This window comes from Mustela putorius, unplaced genomic scaffold, assembly GCF_011764305.1.
Source record: "Mustela putorius furo isolate JIRA1106 unplaced genomic scaffold, ASM1176430v1.1 tig00004041_pilon_pilon_pilon, whole genome shotgun sequence".
Lineage (NCBI taxonomy): Eukaryota > Metazoa > Chordata > Mammalia > Carnivora > Mustelidae > Mustela > Mustela putorius.
Genome location: NW_025422176.1, coordinates 1846903 through 1868205, shown reverse-complemented (window position 1 = coordinate 1868205; position 21303 = coordinate 1846903). Strand labels below are relative to the sequence as shown.

General features: G+C 47.8%; 1 protein-coding gene across 4 annotated transcripts in view; it reads right to left on the bottom strand.

The window, feature by feature from the left end:
• Nucleotides 1-21303, bottom strand: part of PRKCB (protein kinase C beta) — a 322605-nt gene that overhangs the window by 38035 nt on the left and 263267 nt on the right. For all 4 annotated transcript variants that reach the window (XM_045072663.1, XM_045072664.1, XM_045072662.1 and 1 more), the window contains exons 11-13: nucleotides 8280-8371; nucleotides 6526-6588; nucleotides 900-1038 (exon numbers count right to left, since the gene is read on the bottom strand). In XM_045072663.1, coding sequence (XP_044928598.1) covers nucleotides 900-1038; nucleotides 6526-6588; nucleotides 8280-8371 — 294 coding nt within the window. The remainder of the gene's footprint in view (nucleotides 1-899; nucleotides 1039-6525; nucleotides 6589-8279; nucleotides 8372-21303) is intronic.

The window sequence follows — 21303 nt, the reverse complement described above, 5'->3', positions numbered from 1 at the left end:
TTTGAACACATATCATTTCAGCCGCGCACGTGCGTGCATGCGTGTGTGTGTGTGTGTGTGTGTGTGTGTGTTGTGTGTTACAAGCTAAGTTCCCAGAAGAACTGCTTTGGTAAAAGAGGATGCAGGTTCTAAATTTTGTGGCCAATTATTTAGTTACATGGTGGCCTCCCATCATCATTGTTCCAAATAAGTGACTGACAGTCAAGAAAAGAATTCTAGAATACCCATTTTCCAAAACTCTGTGCCACATCCTCAGTTCCTTTCCTTAAAAATCTAGTAACAGATTGCAAAATGCCACTTCTCTAAGCACCAATTCAGAGAAAAGGGAAGGCTATCATTTGGCACAAATTCGGTACCATGACATGTTGGGGAAATCCATTCTGCAACTGACCGTTTCCTTTGGGAAGGGAGGGGGAGGCGCCAGAATTAAATCTTTTCCCTTTCATTTATATCTTACTCACAGAAAGAAAAATTCTAAGTCTTTCAGGGTTTAGTATCAGTGCATAGATCCTGTGTCATATGTCAGCTCAGGAAAGCCCTCTCTCTCTTTCCCTCCTCTTAACGAACATTTCAATGTCATAATGAGGCAGTATCATATGGCCATGAGCCGTAGCAGCTTGAAGAATTTTCCTGATGTGTGGTGGATGGTTCATTTTGAGTTTTATTTAAATTTTCCCCCAAACCTTGATGTATTTTGGGCCTGAGCTTCTGGATGCGTGCAAAGTTAATTTGCATGTGTGATCTCCAAGGAACGATTTAGAGTATAGGAGAAGGACTAGCCGGAGGTTTGCTTGCCAGGTACCCTCCTGGCTCTTTCCCAGCCCTGATATGGTCATTGAGGGTACAGGGGAGACATCAACGCAATAGAGGCACGTGTTAGGGGTCCCGTCAGCTCTTACCTCAGGGGCAATGTAGTCTGGAGTTCCACAGAATGTCTTGGTGGTCACCCCATCCCAGATGTTTTCCTTACACATGCCAAAATCAGCAATCTTGATGTGGCCCTCTGAATCCAGCATCACATTGTCAAGTTTGAGGTCACTGCAGCAGACATAAAAATTTAAGGATTTAACAAATGCTATTTATTTCAAGTCAACCAACAGCCAGCCACTCAGGATGTGCAAAACGGTGCTAGGTGTTGGGGAAGCATAGGGGTGAGTATGAGCTGGCCCTTGGCCTCTGATAGTTTATTATCTAGCCGATAAAGAGGGGTCCACAAACTTGTCTGTTTCTCTTTTTCTACAGACCCAACTGTGCCAAGCGTCTCACGAGGACACAATGAGACAGCAGCGCTGAGAGGAGAGAGCCACAGGAAGCTCAGTAAAGAGCAGAACATCTACAGAGGCCTCTTGTAGCCAGGAGCATTTCAAGAGTCAGTGCTTGTACTTTAAGGACACCTTATATTCCATAGTAAGATACATTTTTCACAAAATTATTTTTTGAAAATATCTCTGAAGATCAAGGAGGAAAAAAAAAAAACAACTGATGGAAAGTAGTTTATTTAGTTTCAAGTGCTCCAGGCTCTCCTAGGCTGATTCCTAGGACATGACCCCAAGAGAGTTCCCATGGATTCTCACTCAAAAAAAAAAAAAGGGTTGCATACCTACTATGTGACAGTCATTATGCTTGGAGCTGGGTATATAAAGGTGAACAAGGTAAATGAACATTTTGCTCTTATTCAGATTAAATTCCAGTATAGGGAAAAAGATAATTAACAGGTGTCCAAATCTATAATTATTACATAATTATTAATTATAATTATTATATATTATCTAATTATTACATGATTATTGATTTTATGACTACGATCGATTTTGATGGGCAGTGTGAAGAAAATGAAGAGGATGATGAATTAGTAATTGGGGAAGGTTTCTGTAAACAGGATGCCAGAAAGGTGTCATCTCCATGGAGGTAACATTTGAACTTTAACCTAAAGGACATCTGCTACAATCACATTCTTCCATTTTATCTGTGCTGATGAGGAGAGCTTGATTATTTTTAGTAATGCCTGCACATTCCCAGCATACTGGATTACTTCAATATCAACACACTTTCCTCCTCCCTAAACATCTACTCCAATGTCAACACTTGGTGTTTCAGTATCAAAGAGCAGTGGTGATCTATGGGCCCAGTCTTTCTCAATCTCAGTAAAGTCCAGTAGAGTCACCTCCTGAGAGGTAAGGGGGTCTACTATTTAATTCAGATCCCTATCTTAAATCACCTTCATTTGGTGGTGGACATATGTGGTTCCTGCCTAATTTAGCATCTTGTGATGACAGCCTCCGCATATTCCTTTGAAGGACCATCCTTCCCTGATTCTCGAGCCATGTAATGTTGGTGGTAGTGATCCTAGCTTCTGGCTCCACGAGTGGTCATGGGGGCCTATCCTGGCCATTGGAAACACCACATTCTGCTGGTCACAGTGACTGTGCCAGGAATGGCCATGTGACCTAATATGAGTTAATAAAAGCCATTGAGCAATGGCTCTGGCACTATTGTTAGGAAAGAGATGAGCTCTTTTTACATCGGGGCTGCTCGGGTGGTAGAACGTAAGTCTGGAAGTGCCAGCGGTCACCAGATAAAGAAGAAAGCTAGTAGAGATAAAGCAGAACTTGGAGGGAAGGTGATAAAGTGAGCACTCATAACATTTGAGCCCCCAGATCCATCCTGGCAAAAAGTCAGATCTGTCTGCTGGACTTTTGTTATGTCAGCTAAAAAATACCTCTTTTAACGAGTTAGTTTGAATTGAGTTGCTGTCGTCACCTTCGACTAAAAGAATACAATGCAAAAAAGACACTGGCATTTCCTATCTGCGTCTGTGAGGTCTGGTCATCCAAGGGGAGGCTCACTTGCACCCCACTTGCCAACAGCAACATACAGTGATCTTTGGTGCTGTCCATGGTACCACCCATATCCAGCCTTCATCCTTCTACAAGCCACAGTGGTGGAACAATGCTTAGTTCCACAGCCAGGAACAATGCTTAGTTGCGATACAGAGCTGGGCCACTGAAGGTGTCACAGATGCCACCACTGGGTACAGCCATCCTGTTCCATGAACCCTAATGCTGGACTCTGGATATTGTTGCTCGATTCTCTGAATGCCAGCTCTGAGCTTACACTGGACTTGCTTATAGCAACTTGCTTCCCCTAAAACATGCCAGATCTATACATGTGATTTGATTAACAGAGACCCATGGTGCTCCCCTCAGTTTGACCACATGCCCCCAAACAGGCAGCTGGGAAAACTAGGAAAGTGGTGACAGCTTTATGTGTTCTAGAAAAGGAGCTTCAGGGGGTGCCTGGGTGGCTCAGTTGGTTTAGCATCTGAGTCATGATTCCAGGTCAGGTCATGGTCTCAGGGCCGTGAGATTGAGCCCCATGTCGGGCTCCGTGCTCAGCATGGAGTCTGCTTGAGATTCTCTCTTTCCCTCTCCCTCCGCTCCTCCCTCAACTTCCTCCCTCCCTCTCTCACACACTGTATAAATAAATAAATAAAGCCTGAAAAAAAAGGGGGGGGAAAGGAGCTTCAGGTGCCAACGGCCAGCAGGTTATGCAGCTGGGGGACAACCCAGTCATAGTCATTGTCACATATGTTTTTTGATAGTCTCCTGCATTATTTTGTTCAATGGAATGATCCTGCCGAAACGGGTTGGAACAATTGTTCTCGTTTCAGAAATCCATCAAGGGCAAAGCCATCACACATTCTAGGGTTGGTGCTCCGTAAATAAGACATGAAACTTGGAAGGATCTTTGTCTCCCTTGTACCCAACATCTCCAGCCACAGTCCTCAAAGAGGGCAAGTCTAACATAATTCTTCATCCTCTTAACTTAAGAAATCTCCAGTTAACTAGAGATCTAAATGAAAGAGGGAGAGATGTGCAGCATTTTTAAAGACCTTACCACATGAAGGGCATCTCAATGAAGTTAGGAAACCATGTATCTTCTGCCATGTAATTTTTTTTTTTTTTTTTACTGGTTTTCATTTGATTATCAATTTCACAAACTCTGTCTCAATCAAAGTTTTTGATTGTGAGCAATAAAAATCAACTCTAACCATGTCAACCTAGAAATGGATTGTTAAAAAAGGTCTTGGGAGTCCACAGAATTTCCTAGAGGGCTGGAGAATCAAGATTTAGAGGGGAGGCAGCCAGGAGCAATGCTTAGTTGCGATGCAGAACTGGGCCAGTGAAGGTGTCACAGATGCCACCACTGGGTACAGCCATCCTGTTCCATGAACCCTAATGCTGGACTCTGGATATTGTTGCTAAGAACTGCTTCTCCTCATGCCTCCAGAAACTAGAGGGATCTTATTTCTATGGCCACTCTCGATTCTATAGTCTCTGCCTTTCTTGGCCACTACTTCTGGTTCATGGTGTTGTGTCAGTGTAACAAGTGTCAGAGCCTAGGTTGTGTGTCTGCCTTTGATGCAGGGAGGCTGTGAGAGTATCTGGCATTTTCCTTCTATATAGCAGGAGACGGACTTTGTTCCTACACATGAATGAAAGGGATTCAGATGCTGAATGCCTTAAAAGAGAGACTAGTGCCCCCTAAAAAGTATGAATAGTTGAGGAAGGACTGAAGAATATGTTAGTAGAGAGAGCTCTGAGGTAGGCAAAGTCTTAGCACCGAAATCTAGTCTTTTATTTTATGACTGGAATGGCGAAGGTCCTGGATCCCAGACCCCAATCCACGACCCGACTAGACAGGAAACCCAATGCTGAATTCCACCCCAGTTGTCAAAGAAATTCTATGTCCTCTCCCAGCCCCTCCCCTGGGACTGGCTTTTCTTCCACTTAACCTGCAGTCGCCCATTAATCTCCTCAGCAATCCTCAGCAGCCAGTTCTATTATAGCCAAGACCCATCCTGCCCAAGAGGGAGGTTCTAATGTCAGCCCATAAAGTGAAGATCAAGGAGAGTGAATGATTACCCAGGATGCCCGTCCTTCAGCTAAGCCCCTGCTGAAGTTACCGGCTTGAACGCGGGGTCATGTCATGTGGAAGATGATGTGTACCCTTCAACACTAGAGTGCTATTTGGCACAAGATGCCCCCACTTAGGGCAAAGACGAAACAGAATCAGAGGCTTCCCAAGTGCGTCTCTTGCACACACGGTGGTACGGGTTCACTGAGGCCAAGCATGGCCAGAATGAGCATGCAATTTACAGTGTAAAATTCTTTTTGTCTCTCTGTTTCTTCACTGACCTCGCCCACGTGGCAGGTGAAAGCAATCCTCTTCCTGACCTTCATCCCTCTGCTCTCAGGAGCAACAAAGCCGAGTAGGGACTCTACCTCCCCAGGATGATTGTCCCTCCCCCACCACTAGATGCACATCACCACTTCAAGGGGTTTTAAAAAAGCCCCCGGACTCTGAAGGCTTCTGGCAAGATGCCCACCTGCCATGTTCCATTCCAGCAGTGCCCACAGCCCCCGCTCCACTATCTGCCTTGAGACTGCCAGGGCTCATCTTTTTACGCTTTTTGGCCCCGCGACCTTCGGCTGCAGCAAGACGTCGATCCCGTGCCCTCCACAGGGTGACAGGCGCCCCTGCCACCACCTGGCACATGCCGGCCCCCCCTCCCTTGCTCCGCTTTTCTCCCTAGTGCTTATTGCTACGTGACAGACTGTATCTCTGTGACCTCATCTCCGTCTCCCTCCACTCCAGCTGAAGTCTTACAAGGCAGGAGATTTTGCCGGTTTTCTTCCCTGCTGCACCCGAACCATCTAGAAGAGCGCCTCGCACATAGTAGGCTTTTAGTAAATGTCCGTCAGCTACATGAGTGGCATGGAATTTTATGGCTCTTCACGATCTCTTAGACAGACCTTCGCCCGTGCCAAGTGCCCTCTGGAAGCCCCAGGCCCCTGCCAGCCTCTCTTGCGTGACCAACCAGCCCGAGCCCGCACTGCCTCTGCCGTTTGCACCCGTGTGGTGAGAGGAGTCTCGCACAGCCCGGACCACTGACAAAGAGCTGCCTCAGGCTCGGTCGCCTGCCTCGCGTGAAATATAAAATGGTATGACTCAGACAGCTATGATCGTACACTTGCTCCTCCAAAAACGGGCAAATGCGAAGTCCTGAACTTAATCCTGTCTTTCAGGGCAAGCATTTTAGAGATTCATTTCTAAATTGTAGTTATGTAGCCAAAAAAAAAAAAAAAAATCATCTCATAATAATAGGAACCACCATATCCTGCCAGGCAAGATTCTCTGCTTGCTCCCCAGATTTGGGGTCCCCAGGCAAGAGAAGGAAGCGCTGGGCCCCCCCACCGGTGAGCCTGCCCTCTTTCAAGCAAAGGGTCACCCATCGGAGGCTCCAAACCATCACCGGTGGCAGGGTCCATAGTGATGTTCCAACATCATCTAGAGCTGCCCAAACTCTGCCAGGGCAGTGGGCGATGAGAACACATGCCCGAGTCAGGACTGGAGGATTCCTCCCCCACCAGGGATTCTAATTTTAAAAGCAGTTAAAGAAAGCGGCAGGGAAGGAAGGAGCCGAGGGAGAAGAGGGGTTGGAAGGGTTTGGTGCTCACTTACCGGTAAATGATGCCCTTGCTCTGCAAGAAGAACAGACCGATGGCAATCTCTGCCGCGTAAAATCTGAAATTAGGAGGAAAAAAAAAAAAAAGCAATGGAGAGATTCAAGGACACCGTATGCCTGGCAAAACCTCAGAATTCAATACAGAATTGAACGAGGCGTGGGGCAGCCACGTCGCACCGTGGACGGTCAGCCACACATCTTGTACCACGACGTGCGGGGGGCGGGGGTGTGTGGACGAGTGAACAGGGTTGAGAGACCCACAAGGCTGCCTGCAGGGCGACCCCGGGTGGGCTGAGAGGTGGGGAGAAGGCTGTCGGGGAGGACAGACTGTCTGGAGAAGGAGTTTCAGTCCAAGGCAAGTTCAAGTATCCGAAGACTACCAGCTACTCTGCTGAAGGCTCACCGTCTACCTACCGTAACTGTAGATAATTCTCTGATTACATTCTACAACCATCCTGTGAGATAGGTCCTCCTAGTACCTCCCTCTTTCCTTAAAGGAGGAATTGAGGCTCAGTGAGAAAATAAATGACCTGGCCAAGTTATATTGCGAAGGAATGGCCCAACCTCTGCCCATGTAAGCCCTTAATAATGGTGCCCACAATAATTAAGTAATATTAATAATTAATGATGCCCCCAGTGTCTGCCTTTGTAAGCTCTTAATGGAGCCCCAGAAGGAAAGATATTTTGAGAGAAGGAGAAAGTCCCAGTGATAGCACAGGGTCAGTGGGGCTTTAGGGAACTCTGTTAAGTGTCCTGACAATTTGTTTTATGTGATGGTGGCATGAGGGTCTGTGGTCCACTAGGTTTTAGAAGTCAAAGAAGAGCCGTGCCCAGGGTCCTCTTAAAACCATGGCAAGACCTAGGTATGGTGCAAGGAGCTATCTAGAAGGCAAACCCTAGCGGAATACGGCGCTCTCCACCTTGGCCGGAGGGCGGGGAGAGGGCAGAGCTGAGCTGAACAGGAGTCGGCAAGCCTCTGGAGTGGCCAGATGGGCCCTAGGTGAGTCCTGAAGGACTTTCTAGAGGGACGATGAGCTCTTAGCCAACTGCTCAGGAGAGGCTGTCTCCACTAATCCCCTGACTTGCTGCTCCTGGTCACCACAGGGGAAGTACATGATGAGTCTGTGTTCTCAAAAGAAAAGCCTGGCTGCCTTGGGGACTGACAGGGACAGAATGGACTCAGCAGGGGAAACACATTTCCAAAAACCCTAATCAGTCTCCCCACCCAAGAGCCTCAGGGCACAGCCACAAAGCAACTTCATCTGTCATTCCCCGGGGAAGGGGGGCATCCGAGAGAGTGAGCCATGGTGTAGGGCAAAGTACAAGAGCAAAAATCTGGGTCAGAGTGGGGATCTGTCTCACACGCCCCAGCTCTGCGATCTTGAGCAAGTTTTCTACAAACTCTCTGGGCCTGGCACAGAGTAAGTGCTCAAGAAAGACTGGCGAAGGAACAAACGAACGCTACCATGACATTTCCGCCCCCACCCCCCACCCCAATCCTCCGGGGCCTTTCCTTTGGAGGCAGCAGGCAAACCTCCGAGGTAAAGAAATGGCTGTGGTTTTCAAGCTCCACATTCTTAGCTGGTGTCAAGGAAAGAAAGAAGTATCCCTGTTGAGCAGAACACCTTCTTCCCCGGCCACAGACTTCTCCTAAAGAAGCAGCCCAAGATGTGAAGAAACCCTATGCAGCTGAAAACCCGAGGTAACTCATAGCCCACCCAGGTATCCCAAGGGAAAAGTTTGTACTTACACAGCATGAGGCTCCTTAAACCGGCCAACTTGCTGGATGTGGTACATGAGGTCACCCCCGTTCACATACTCCATCACGAAGTACAGGCGGTCCTAGGAGAAGGGAGCCAACCATATCGTCAACATCCCGTGTTTCTCAGGTTCCACGTGGAGAGCAGGGACGAGGTGGGATTTAGGATCAAAACCCCTAGGACTCCATGCCAGGCCCCCATCTTCAGGACTATTGTTCCCCCAAAGGCCATTGCATATACACAACTGGGCATAGGCGGTACATAAATTTTTTTCATTAATAACTGTCAAATTATATTCGTTTGTACTGGAAAATGTAATTAGCACATTAATATTGTGACTTCATGGATATTATGGTTTAGGATAAAGCTAACTGTTATAAGGAATGGAAAATAAATACATAGATCATATTACAGATAATAGGTAGCTGTGGTAATCACCCCCCATGACGGCCCCTGCGACTTTCCCCTCCTGGTATCCATGTCCTTGCGCAGCCTCTTCCCACAAGGAATAGGACTGACTTGTGTAACCGGTAGAATAGTGTAAAACACGACGTGTGGGATTTCCATGGCTAGGTCACAAAAGATACTGTGGCTTCCACTTTGCTCTCTCTTGGATCGCTTGTTTGGGGAAGCCAGCCGCCAGTTCCGGGAACGCTCAAGCGGCCCCTCGGGAAGGTACGTCTGGCAAAGAACCAAGGCCTCCTCCCAACAGCCAACACCAGCTCCCCAGCCACAAGAGGGAGCCAGCCTGGGAACAGACCTTCCAGCCTCAGTCAAGCCTTTGGATGACTGCAGCCCAGATGACAGCTTGATGACAACTTTCAGGTGGGACACCCGAGCTAGAGCCACTCAGGTTAGCCACTCTGTTGAGTTCCTGACCCACAGAAACTGTGAGATAATACATGCTTATCATGGTTCTAAGCCCTTGAGGTTTGAGGTATTATAGTGGATCTCTAACACAGTGACTGTGGGGCGGGGGGATGAATTCATAGAATTTGAGAAATGGTGGCCTCCAGGGCATATCCAGAAGGAAAAGAATTTGGGCCAGAAAAAGAAATCTATATCCCATTGAGGGAAAACTTTAAACATGTCTTTCAAGGGAGATGGGAACTCTCTTAGAGTCAGGGACTGTGTACTGCTCAGCTCTGTGAGCCCTGTTCTTGTCCCAAGACTTGCTCATTGGAGGTGCTAGAGAATGGAGAATGGTGCCACACAGACTTGATTTGGAACCCAGCTTTGCTTCCTGATAGCTGATGATTTGGAAAGATTATTAAACATCTGAGTCTCTTCATCTGTGGCATGGGTATTAATAATAGTAATAATAATAACAATAACTGAACCACAGGGTGGTTTCTGGGACTCCGTGAAACACACGAGTGTTGTGGTCCTTGGGGGACACTTTCATGAGATTTACCCCTTCTCCTTCCATCAGGGGGTGTCCGCTAAATGAAAAAACGACTTCACCTCTTCTTAGAGATGATGCCCACTGATGCCCATGATCAACTTAATAATAATAAAAAAAAAGCATCAAAGAGAACAGGATGGAAATGATCAGAGCACACGGCACAAAGTCCCCGTAGGTGTTACGTTGTGAAATGTGTGTTTTGGTTCTATTTATAGGTTGGTACGGTTGGGTCGCAATGTAAAAGGAGGTTTGCTGCCCAAAGTCACAAGGCTGTCGTGTGGGCCTGTGAGGCCAGGAGCCCAGAGAGGACGATGAGGACGTGTGTGGGGAGCTCGAACGTGCTGCTGGCCCTATCACGAATGTTCCATCCACTGTCAGCAGAATCTTTCTTACAGTGCACAGAGCTGTGTCGTCTACGTAACAGTCATAGCTGCATTTGTCCAACGTGTATTGAGTGTCTAATGATAGCAATGATACCTCTTATGAAATAAAGCTACCATCTTGGAAGCATTTATCATGGGACTGAGCCAACGGCTTTATCGATTTTGCCTCGCTTCTCTCTCTGAACAATCCGACAGGACAGTATGACCCTTCTCCTCCATTTAAAGACGCGAACTAAAGCCCAGGAAAGGGTAAGAAACTTGCCTCGGGTCCCTTGGCTGCTGGACGGCCAAGCTGGGATTTGAACCCAGGCAGGTCCGTTCCAGGCTGCTCTTGTGGAAGGTTCTGAGCTAGATGCTGTATGGAAGCATGGGCATGTCCTCCCCTCTAACTGCTTCCCATTCAGGAGGGGAGGGAAGGGGTTCAGAGCTCCGGCCGCAAAGCGAGACAAAAACTGGCAGGTCACAGGCAAGAAGTAAAGGGTGATCGATAATTTTTGAAAAGTCAAGAGATTTCCTCAGACCAACGCTACTTGACCCTTATGACATCTTTAGAGAGGTAGAATTATCGCTTCTGTTTCTCAGTGTCCCAGGCCTATGAGATTTGCTAAAAAGAAAAAAAAAAAAAGGTCACATCCAAGTTAGTGGCAGAGTGGAGACAGCCAGAACTGCCAACACCCAGCCCCTGGTTCTTTGGGTTTTTTTGATAGAAAACAAGCCTTAAAAATAGCATCTGTCTTTGCTGCACGTTGAAGGGAACCAAAACACTTGCTTTTAAAAATTATTTTTAAAACTAGCAGATGGCATTGGCCACAGAGAGAAAAGTAAGTGAGGGAGAGATTTCACTTGCTTGCTTTCTGCTTGGAAGAACTCAGCTTGCCCCCCAAACTCATTAGTTAGAATCCCAACATCAGGGAGCTCTCCACTGCGGATAATGCCACGTTCGGTGGTTTGTTTCTAACACGAACTGCATGCAAGGAAACCCTGAGACCCATCGTCTTTGAACTGTACGGAGTTGGGCTTCGGCACCCTGGTACTTTGCATATTAAACCCTGTGGCTGGCGTCCTGCTCGCCTTCCATTTTCCGAACAAACACGTCATGATGCCCTCTTAGTCTAGGCATTGCTGCAGCACCAAAGATGTCGCTGTGAAGAAATCCATGGTGCGCGATGTTAAGACCTTCCCTGAGGAGTGGGGAGACCAGATAAGTTTCCAAACAGCAACGTTTTCCAGAATGTGGTGGAAGAGAACTCCAGGTGGGCTATGGATGCGTATGGCTTTGGTTCCTTGCTTTTGTGTTCATTTTCATGTATATTTTGAACACTGTAACTACGTCTGAAGTCCCTGATTTTATGGCTATAACTGCTAAGAGGGAGAGAGAGGCACGTACGGAGGTACAAAAAGCCAGCTAGGGGAGGACCAGATTCTGATACACTGCGGAAGACCATCACCCTCCAGCTTCGCTTTTCTCACATACCAGCTTCTAGATTTTACTGTTTGTCTGCCTCATCGACTAAAATTTACTTATTTTAAAAATATTTCCATGAACTCACTTTTTCACTGGAACATATTGTTTAAAAAATTTTAGAACTTGATACTAAAGTCATAAATGGAAATTCATTGTCTCTGTAAAAAAAAATAAATGCATATCTGGAGTCTATCAACTCCAGGCGACATCCAGCCTGGCTTTGCTACACCAATCCTTCAACCGTCTTACGTTTAAAACAAATACATTTCGTCCAGAGGCCACCAAGTTCATCTCCCACCCCAAAGTAAGGAACATCAAAATGTGAAAAACACTGCCGGCGGCGGTTGAGAGCCAACCTTGAGCAAAGTGATTTTATGTTATTTTATTTTAAGATTTTATTTGTTTGTTTGGCAGAGTGAGAGAGACAGCACAAGCAGGGGGAGAGGCAGGCAGAGGGAAAGGGAGAAGCAGACTCCCCAGTGAGCAGGGAGCCTGATGCGGGGCTCAATCCCTGGGACCATGGGATCATGACCTGAGCTGAAGGCAGACACTTAACTGATTGAGCCACCCAGGTGCCCTTGCAAAGTGAATTTTAGAACTTTCCTTGGGCATTTATTTTTGCAAGTCATGTATTAGGTATGAAAGGGACAAAAATGATGAATAAGATACAGACCTTGCCCTCGGAGAATTCAGAGTCTTTGTGAAAACAAATATGCAACTAACTCAAGCCATAACCTAAAATAAAATGTGATAAGAGAAATTGCGTGACAGGCACAAAGAGGGAGCTCCGGGGGCGTCAGCTAACTAAATGGCCCTCACCCACTGCCTCCAATTCTTACATAATTATTCCTGCCTATAGTGCCCTGAAGTTTGACTTTGCTCCCCACTCTTGTTTTTTTAATTTATTAATAATATTACTATGATAATAATAATAATTATTATTATTTTAGTAATCTCTACAACCCATCAGGGGGCTCGAACTTACAACCCGGAGAGCAAGAGTGTTGTGATCTCCTGAATGAGCCAGCCAGGAGCCCCCAGGTTCCCCACTCTTCGGATAAAATTACTTCAAGACCTCAAAAGCTCTCTCTTCTGGTCACATGCACTGGTTTTCGATTAAGACCTATTTGCCGTACCGACTACGGGAAAATCAGAAAGTATATATTGAGTACGTCCTCGACATCTCCAACTTGTTTAATTTCCCAAAGAGGACATATCCCAGCTCAAAGGTTCCACCCTCCTCTCTCGGGGCTGATGAAAATCCTGACTTCTAGTTCCTTCCTTCTTTCTCCTGAGCTCTAGTCAGCTCCAGCTGGCTACAGGACTTCTCTACGTGGGTGTCCCACTGTCAACTCCAATTAAAAGCTCAGAAAGGCAAGCTCACCATCTTTCTCGTCAACCTAGCCAGTCTGCTCAACTTCCAAAGTGTTTTTCCCAGACTGCCATGGTTATCGGTGTTAGTCTTCCTTATCTGCTGCCCTTGTCCCCTCGGCGCGAAACGCCTTCATCAGTTTTAAATCTCCTTTCCCCGGTATCTCCCGTATTTGATCAGTAAGTAAATGGAACTAAATGTCTGTCTGTCTGTCACAGCGCATCATGCAAAATGGTTGGACTGGATGGCTCCCCATCTGGAGCGTGAGTTAAGGGTCATTTGATTTAAAACACTGACTGCAAGGCATGTGCCGAATTTATATGGGGGGCCCAGGATAGGGCAGAGAATTCAAAGAAATCATCATTTTTTTTTTTTCCTTCAAGACTGCTGAAAGTGGGATGTCACAGGATGTCCATGGGACTGCCGGGGGGAGTGGGGGGGGGGGACACGCCTGTCATTTGTAATAAGACACCGCAGACAGAGAAGATCAACAGTGTGGGCACTCTAACCGCAGGCCCCCACACTTTCAAGGGAGTGTCAGTAAGCATTTACCTACTGAGTGATCTTTAATGATTTTCTAAGCTGACCAATGAATTAATCCGGTCTGTAAGCTGTTCTTACGGCTCAGATGGATCTGCTCCTCTGGAGAAGCTGTACGGTGCCATGGGTAAGAGCCCTAGCTTTAGCAAGCGCTAGTCCTTGGTTTAATCCCCATTATACTGCTTACCCACTCTGAGACCTTGTAACAGACACTAAACCTTCCCTGCTTTCAAAAAGGGGCAGGAATCGCTTCTCCTTCAGAGGGTTTTGCAAAGACGTATCAGATGACGCATCTCGCCTCTATGCAAACTCACAGAGCCCCCTTCAAATCAGCGTGTGGTCAAGGACACACATCACACACAACTCTTCTTTCCTCTGGATTCTATAGTCTTAGAATCACCATCGGAACCAAGCAACGGCTGCTCCTCTTCTTCCCCCTCGCCCCCGCCCTCCGGTTTCCAAGCTTTGCCCTTTCACATGTTCTCAAGGGCTGGGACCATTCCTCCTCTTCCTTGGATTTCTACAGACCTTTGATTGCTAAATGGATGTGCAAAGGCCACTGTTAAGAAGGCAGAGAGAAGCAGACTTTGCCCACTTTATAGGCCTGGCTTGCCCTCCTGAGTCCTTTCCTGAGCTCGGGATCCTCTGATGCTTCCACTACCTCAAGCCCTGATACCGGCGAAGCTATCACCGGCTTCCTCGCCAGTACCCAGCACCATGTTTGTACCACCAGCAGCTGGCTATGTTCTGCCCCAAGATGGTTCGTTGCCTTCACTCAAGTGCCATCATCCCTCCCCTGTAGATACAGCTCCATCCTAAAGGTTCCAGCTGAGTTCGTAGTAGCCAGCTCCCAGCTGACTGGGCCAGGAATCAAACATCTGACCTAGGCTGAACCGATCGGATTCTCTTCCCTACACGTATGAATTAGGACCCAGGGAGGTGGGCAGAGAGACAACTGGCAACAGGCCAGGGAAGCTACATCACCATGCTCAGGGCGAGACAAGGAAAACCAGGAGAAAGAAACAAGAGATCTATTCTAGAAAGCCTTGAAGTTTTAGTTCTTCACAAGGCTCAGGGACACCTTTGCCTTTGGGTTGTCTCCTTCCAATAAAATTCCGTCTCTCTCTTTTTTTCCCAACATGTGATAGTTTGGAGGAACAACCCAACCACTGCCAAATAAGACTATGCCAGGGCTTCCTACAGCCACGCCCTTACATCAAGCCACCTCCTTGGGTACCGCTGCCAGCCCTGAGCCAATCCCGAGTTACCAGGACCCCTCGGATGCTCTTGGTGCTCGACGGACACACCATCAGGGGCCAGCCCGACAAATGGACTCATCCCCACCCCCCTCCCCGTCCCCCAGTGCATTCTGGGTTGACATCCTTCCCAGCGTGCCTTGCAACGGAGTTCTTGCTGGACCACGACGACAGCAAATTTGGGGAGGAAGTAACTTCTGTCCTTCAATGACTCATAAAATCTAATTCTATTTAAAAAAAAAAAAAGAAGTGCATATGTTCAATTGAAAAGAAAACATTTAAAATAGATGTTTTGCTAAGGAGACGTAACTGCCTGTGCCCACTGGCAGTTGGGAAATTGCATGAATGTGCCAGGCTGACAATTGTCCCTGGGAAAAACTGCAGAAGGACTGGAAGGAACATAATCCTTTGAGCCCATGAGCCAGGCGTCCCCTCAAACCCAGCTCTTTTGGTACAGGTCACCTCCATTTATTGTTTACCGGCACATGGTACATCATCTTTTTAGACCCTCCCTTATTCTGCTCACTTTAAAGATGATGAAATCAATAGAGCTGTTGAGTACCTTTCTAGACGTCACAGAGCCACTAACCACAGACCTAGATTTATCTGACTGAGGCGCTCATGCTTATCCACTTTGTGCTTCTAGAACAATTTGCCTAAACCCCAGCTCATCTAGTGAGCAATTTTTAAAATTCAGCTTCTTTCTGATGGATTTTCCATCTCCTTGGGTGTTAACTTTGGCCATCTTGTGGCACATTCAACACCTTTAAATTGTTTTATGATAGGCATTTCTGAAATCCTATAAATTCAAAATGAAGACAATCATCTACGGACCTTTCCCTAAATCGATGTTTTGATTCGTCTGAGCCTCTTTCTGATTCTTTTCCATGTACATACTCAGTTATAACATGTTTAGAATCATCTCTTAAATAAAACTGAATACCTTTCATTTTCGGGAACGTCGTGCCATGAAAAGAATCAGAGATTCTTTTCATCCAATTTTTTTTTTTTTAAATCCAATTTTTGGAGAATGCTTCCGATGGAACTTTGCTTTTTCTAAATAAGTTTTTTAGAAATGAAATTTGCATCATTCTAAGAATGACAAAAGTTGTTTTGCATAGCGGTGGGTGTCTTTTTCCCTTTTATCTATTTTGACCACCTTCAGGATTTTTTTTTTTTTTTAATTCTATTAGGGATCTTTCATCTTCAAAACTCGAAGTTGCTCGCAAGGAAAACAGATCAGATTTGCAGCACGTTAGACTAGATTTGTCATTTTTTTAAAAGTAGCTGATTCATAAAGGGATTCTGGGTCACAAGATGCAAAATGACAGTCAACTTGGGCTTCACGGCGCCCCCCTCTCTCCTCAAACACGCTGAGCATGTTCCCGCCTCTGGCCCTTATACTTACTCTTCCTCCTCCTGTCTCGAACACTTTGCCTCCAGATAGCCGCGTGCCTCGCCCCCGCACTTGCTCTGGTCTCCGCTCAAATGTCCTCCTTATCAGAAAGATTTCTCTTTGATCATCCGGTCAAAACCAGCATCTCTCCCACGCCATCTCTTTAGCCCCATTAGTTCTTGTGGTTTATTATCTGTCTGCCCCATGGGAATGTAAATTCTGAAGGAACAGGGACTTTATCTCCTTCACTCTCTGATGCACCCTTCTGCACCCTTCGCAAGGAGGCAGCTGGGTCCTGACACGTTTATTTCAACAAATAAATATTTGCTGACAGAATCAATAAGCCTGAGTAGCCTCCGTCTACTGGTGGGAATGATCTGACTTTTCAGATCAGAGGCTGTCTGTTCCAGCCCAGCCCGCCTTCTCCCCTGGACCCCCAATCAGGAGGTCGGGGGCTGTGCAATTCTAGAAGGGAGAGTGTGAGCCAGAGGACCAGCTCCGTGGGCCATCCCTGAAAAGGAGCTGTGCTGCTCACCTGAGCCGCGCTGACGATGGTTTGCCTCAAACAAATACAGCACTCCCTACATCTTAAAATCCCTCTCGCCATAGAACCTTCCAATCATGGCCAGATCTTTGCGGGATAAGGAGGCGATCCTTGCATGGTAGAAAGAACACCTTCAAGGGGCATTAGAAAACCCGCCACTTAGCAACTACACGCCAGCCGACTCATCTCTCTGAGGATTGGTTTCTTTTGTACCGAAATGGGAACAGCCCTTGCTTACCGCCTTCTTGTGACAGTCGGATGTAATCATGACTAATGGAAAAAATGACTTAAACACTCAGAAAAGGAACCTGGATTTAAGGCAGGGGTTCTGGAGTCTTGTAGAACGGATCCCAGTGCTGGCGCTTATGTACCGCGGGACATCGCAACAGGGACTGAACATCTCCGGATGCCGGTGTCCTCACCTACAAAGCAGGGAGAGGCACGGCGCCTGCCAGGAGAGGTGCTGGGACGATACGGCAGGAGAGTCGCTGCCGAGTGACCCACGTGAAAGCCTTCACAACGCTAGCCGCTGTTTCTTGTTGCTGTTTTCATCAACCCCAGTAAGGCCAGTCGGCAACTCCACATCATGTACTAGCAAAAGCCTGGGCTCTGGGTTTAGTGGGCCTGGGACCCTGTGCTGTGTCTAGGGAAAACCACCCAACATCCCAGAGCCTCCAGGTTTCTCCTGCAATGTGAGATGACAGCCAATCCCTTCCGTTGCAAGATTGGTCTGGCGAGGCTAGAAATGAAACCAAGTGCTCCAAGTCCGCCTGTGGTAGATGCTCGGATGGAAAGTCCGTTCCGCACCAGAGAGGGAAAAGCCGAGGGGCACCACGAGCCCTCACTGGGCAGGTGCGAGGTAAGCCGGGGGGCGGAGGGGAGGTTAGGGTTCAGGCCCTCTGCTGGAGCTCGCACACAGGCTGGCTGCTGGTGGCTCAGCCCCCAGGGCTGTCAGACGGACTAGAAGCCCACTGAGTCACACTCAACACATTCAGAAGACTTCATGCTGCAGGGGTTGAGTGTAAAGCTCAGGGGAGCCGGGCCGCCTGGGTTCAAATCCTGACCCTGAAACATACTTCCTTGTGGCCTCAGTCTGCTTGTCCTATAGGTTGATGACAGGACCCATCCAGAGACTGTCATGTGGCTTAAGAGTGTAGCCCTGTGCCTCACGCGTCACAGGCATAACTGTGTCTCTGACATACATTTAATTTACGTAAAATCAAAATATAGGTGCTCGAAAACGCTATCTGCAGCTGGGTGAAGGGGGAACAGGAGGGGCACCTGCTCGGCCCTCGGTGGCCTCTGACTGGCAGAGAGCCACTGAGGGCGTCTCCTCAAGCCAAGCACACCGGTGACATTTGAAGGTACATTTTCCCCCAAAAACAGGGTAGCGACTTAGAGACGAGGTAGCGCCTTCATCTGATCTGCCCCAGCAAAATGGCGACCTGGTTCCATCCTTGGCCTTGGCGGGATCAGGAGGCCGCGGGTTGCCCGCCAACATGGGGCTTCTGTCTGCACACAAGACTTGAAGCCACTGAACCCCTCGAGGGGACCCCGGGCACTGCACAATTCCCAGGTGGACCCCATCCCCGCTGTTGAATGCCAGAAACGTATTGAGATACAAGTGAGCAGGGGAGGGGAAGATGAAGAGCATCACCTCACGTCCACTCTGCTATCATGTTTTAAGCAGGAAATTACTAACAAAGGTATTGCTTACTAATGAATTAATATTAGTCACCCATGACGAATCTGCCCCATCTCAGTCCATTCAGTTGAAATTGAAATTGTGCTCTAAGTCGTTCCAGCGCTTGCTTGAGAACAAGATCTCTTCTTGATCTACTGATGTCAGCCAGCGCCCCTGGGGAACCCCAATGGGAAGAAGATGTGGGATGAACGAGGCTAGAGGTTTGAGAATCCGGTTTGGTCTGGTCTCTGCCAACCCCTGAGTGCCTTTAGCACCTAATTCCCTAAAACTCCAGTTCTGGAGTGACCTTCACCACCTGTGCCAAGACCCCGTAGGATGCGACCTGTGGCTCGCTTCATGTTTTTCTTTACCTTGATGCGCTTCTTCTAGAAAACAGTTTTATGTTAAAAGCAAATGTTAGTTGCCTTGGAAGCACAGTCATGAACCAATTCATGATAAACTGTCCAATAACAGGAAAGAATCAAGCATTGATCTCGCCTTTCCTACAAGAATGGAGCCACCAGGACCAGGCCACAGAGGAGGGGCAGCCTGCCTTCCTAGAGATGCTCCAACCAATGCCAGGCAAAGAAACAGCAGAAGACGATACCAGCCGTTAAGGGACCGAGGCACCATGTGTTAGCGGTTGGCAACATCCTCTCAGTGGTGGCCAATGTCCCAGGAAGAGGGACACGAGACATTACGCGCCTTTGATTGAAAGAGCGCACCTTCTCTGTTCTTACCAAAGGGATCGGACCTGAGTCTGGCCAAGTCTCTAGGTCTGGCTACCAATTTTCAGGAAAACACGAAGGACGGTGGCGGGGTGGAAGGTGGGTGGGCATGTGCAGGAGCCCCACGCCTGTGCCGTCAACCAAATCCAGACGGAAAATGCTCCACCAAACAGCCCACCATCTTCAGCAGATGAAGGGACAGATACAAGGAGGGGACAGAGGGGAGAAATCACTGTATTAAAAGGCTTAGAAGACACAGCCGGTTTCTAAAAACGGGAAAGATTAAACTATCGTATTAAGAGACTGATAAGACCTAAGTGATCACACTGTAAGGACACAAGGAAGTCAAACTACGCAGTTGGCCGCTGGCCGCGAGACAGAGATTTGAACGTGAAGAAGATTCCAGAGTGGCTGGCCAAAGTTCTGCTTCTCAACCAGGCTGGCGGTTGGTTTGAGGAACTTAATCTTATAATAACTCATCACTAAGACCTCTACTTTGTATGGTTTTCTGTATTTGCTTTATAATACCTCAACACTTAAAAATTCAAAGACTTTACCGTGCTATCATAAATAGAAGAAATCTGTAAAAAGAAAAAAATATATATATATATAAAATAAAAGCAAACCAATGACCTAGAAACTGGTGTTTGCCAGAGCTCAGAACCTGAAGCCTGGTACTCTGTGTTCAAAAGGGAAGTGTTAACAAAGATGGTACAGGTGTGTGACACAAACAGAAGCATTTCCCTTGAGGCACTCAGAGTTAAAGCGGATTAAAAGGTGAACGTAATTTAAAATCTGTGCACCAGCCAAGGTGACCCTTCGTACCCAGGACCATTTTGCACAGGGATGCACACGCCATACTTTGGCAAACACGACCCCAGCTCTTGGTGCCTGCAGAGGTGTGAAAGACGTTCTAGGAGGCCCAGCCCCCAGCAGAGCCCAGCGCGATGCTGGCAGACTAAGTCCCTGCAGGTAATACTATGCACACTTGCCTAAAATGTGCCCTCCCCCGATGGCCTGCTGTTAGGGAGATTCTCTGGGAATGAGAACTTAACCCCGCTAGAAAATCCTATCACTGAGGGCACGAAAGCCATATTGCCAATGAGGGGACAATCTGGGGACCCACTTGCTTCTCCAGGTTCTACCGTATCCCCTACTGCACTGTTTGGTGACTGTCCCAGTCTGTTGCCTCTGCTCCAAGACCATAAACGTCTCAAAAACAAGACCTGGTTTGCTTGGCTCTATCCCTGAGCACTTGGTCAAAGCCCAGACGAATGTGGTCTGTGAGATGCGCAAGGAACGTCCACGGAGCATCAGCCCGGCACCGAGCACTGTGAAAGGCTTCTCTTGTCGAATTTCATTCCCTCCTCACAGCCACATCAGATGCAGCTTCGTTCAGTTCATCCATTTTACAGACGAGCAAACTGAGGCTGGACGGGTTTTAGAATTTGCCGAAGGCCACCCAGTGGTAAGTGACAGAGCCAGGATCCAAACTAAGATCCCTCTGACCCCAAAATGCATCAAGAGACTTCTCAGAACAGGGAAGGAGCCAACCTCCAGCTCTGTCCCTTTCACATACGGCAGTTCTAAGCCCGATGAGTGGTCTGTGCTGATAAAACCTACCCCAGGGCCAGATTTGGATCTTTCTAGGCTGGGAATGTAGAATCTAACCTAGTAGAGGACAGGACTTGGTGATGTTGGAGGAGAGAGGAAGCCCCAAGCTTTAAATTATATGCAACATACAACATAGGGGGTGGGTTCTAAAATGAGCATGCCTAGTGAGAACTGCACAGAATCGAGATAATCTTCAAGAATCCCTTAAAGCATCTTTAAGTCACTGGGCCACTGGCCCTTAGAAGCCCCAGAGGCAAGAACGAACTTTGTACCTTTTTGCACTGGGGAGCTGGCCACCCCCCTCCCTTGGTACGGAGGCCAGGGTCTCATTTGAACAGGGAAAAAGGTAAGAGGTTCCTTAAAGGGATGGCCGCAGCTCTCGCAGAGAGAGCTGGAATCAGCCCACAGCAGATCGCGCACAAACGTCCCCTTCTCTTCCGGGGAGTCCCAGTTCTGTGCTTGCGAGCCCCTGCCCGGGACACTGTATCCCCGCCTTGGGGGTCCTCGGAAGGCTGTGTTCTCAGACGACCCCTCCCCTCAGGAAGTCCGCACAACTGGCAGGACACACGGGAGCATTGGCCGCAGGGTGTGCAGGGCAGGCGGTAAGCCTCGAAGCGCACGAAGCGC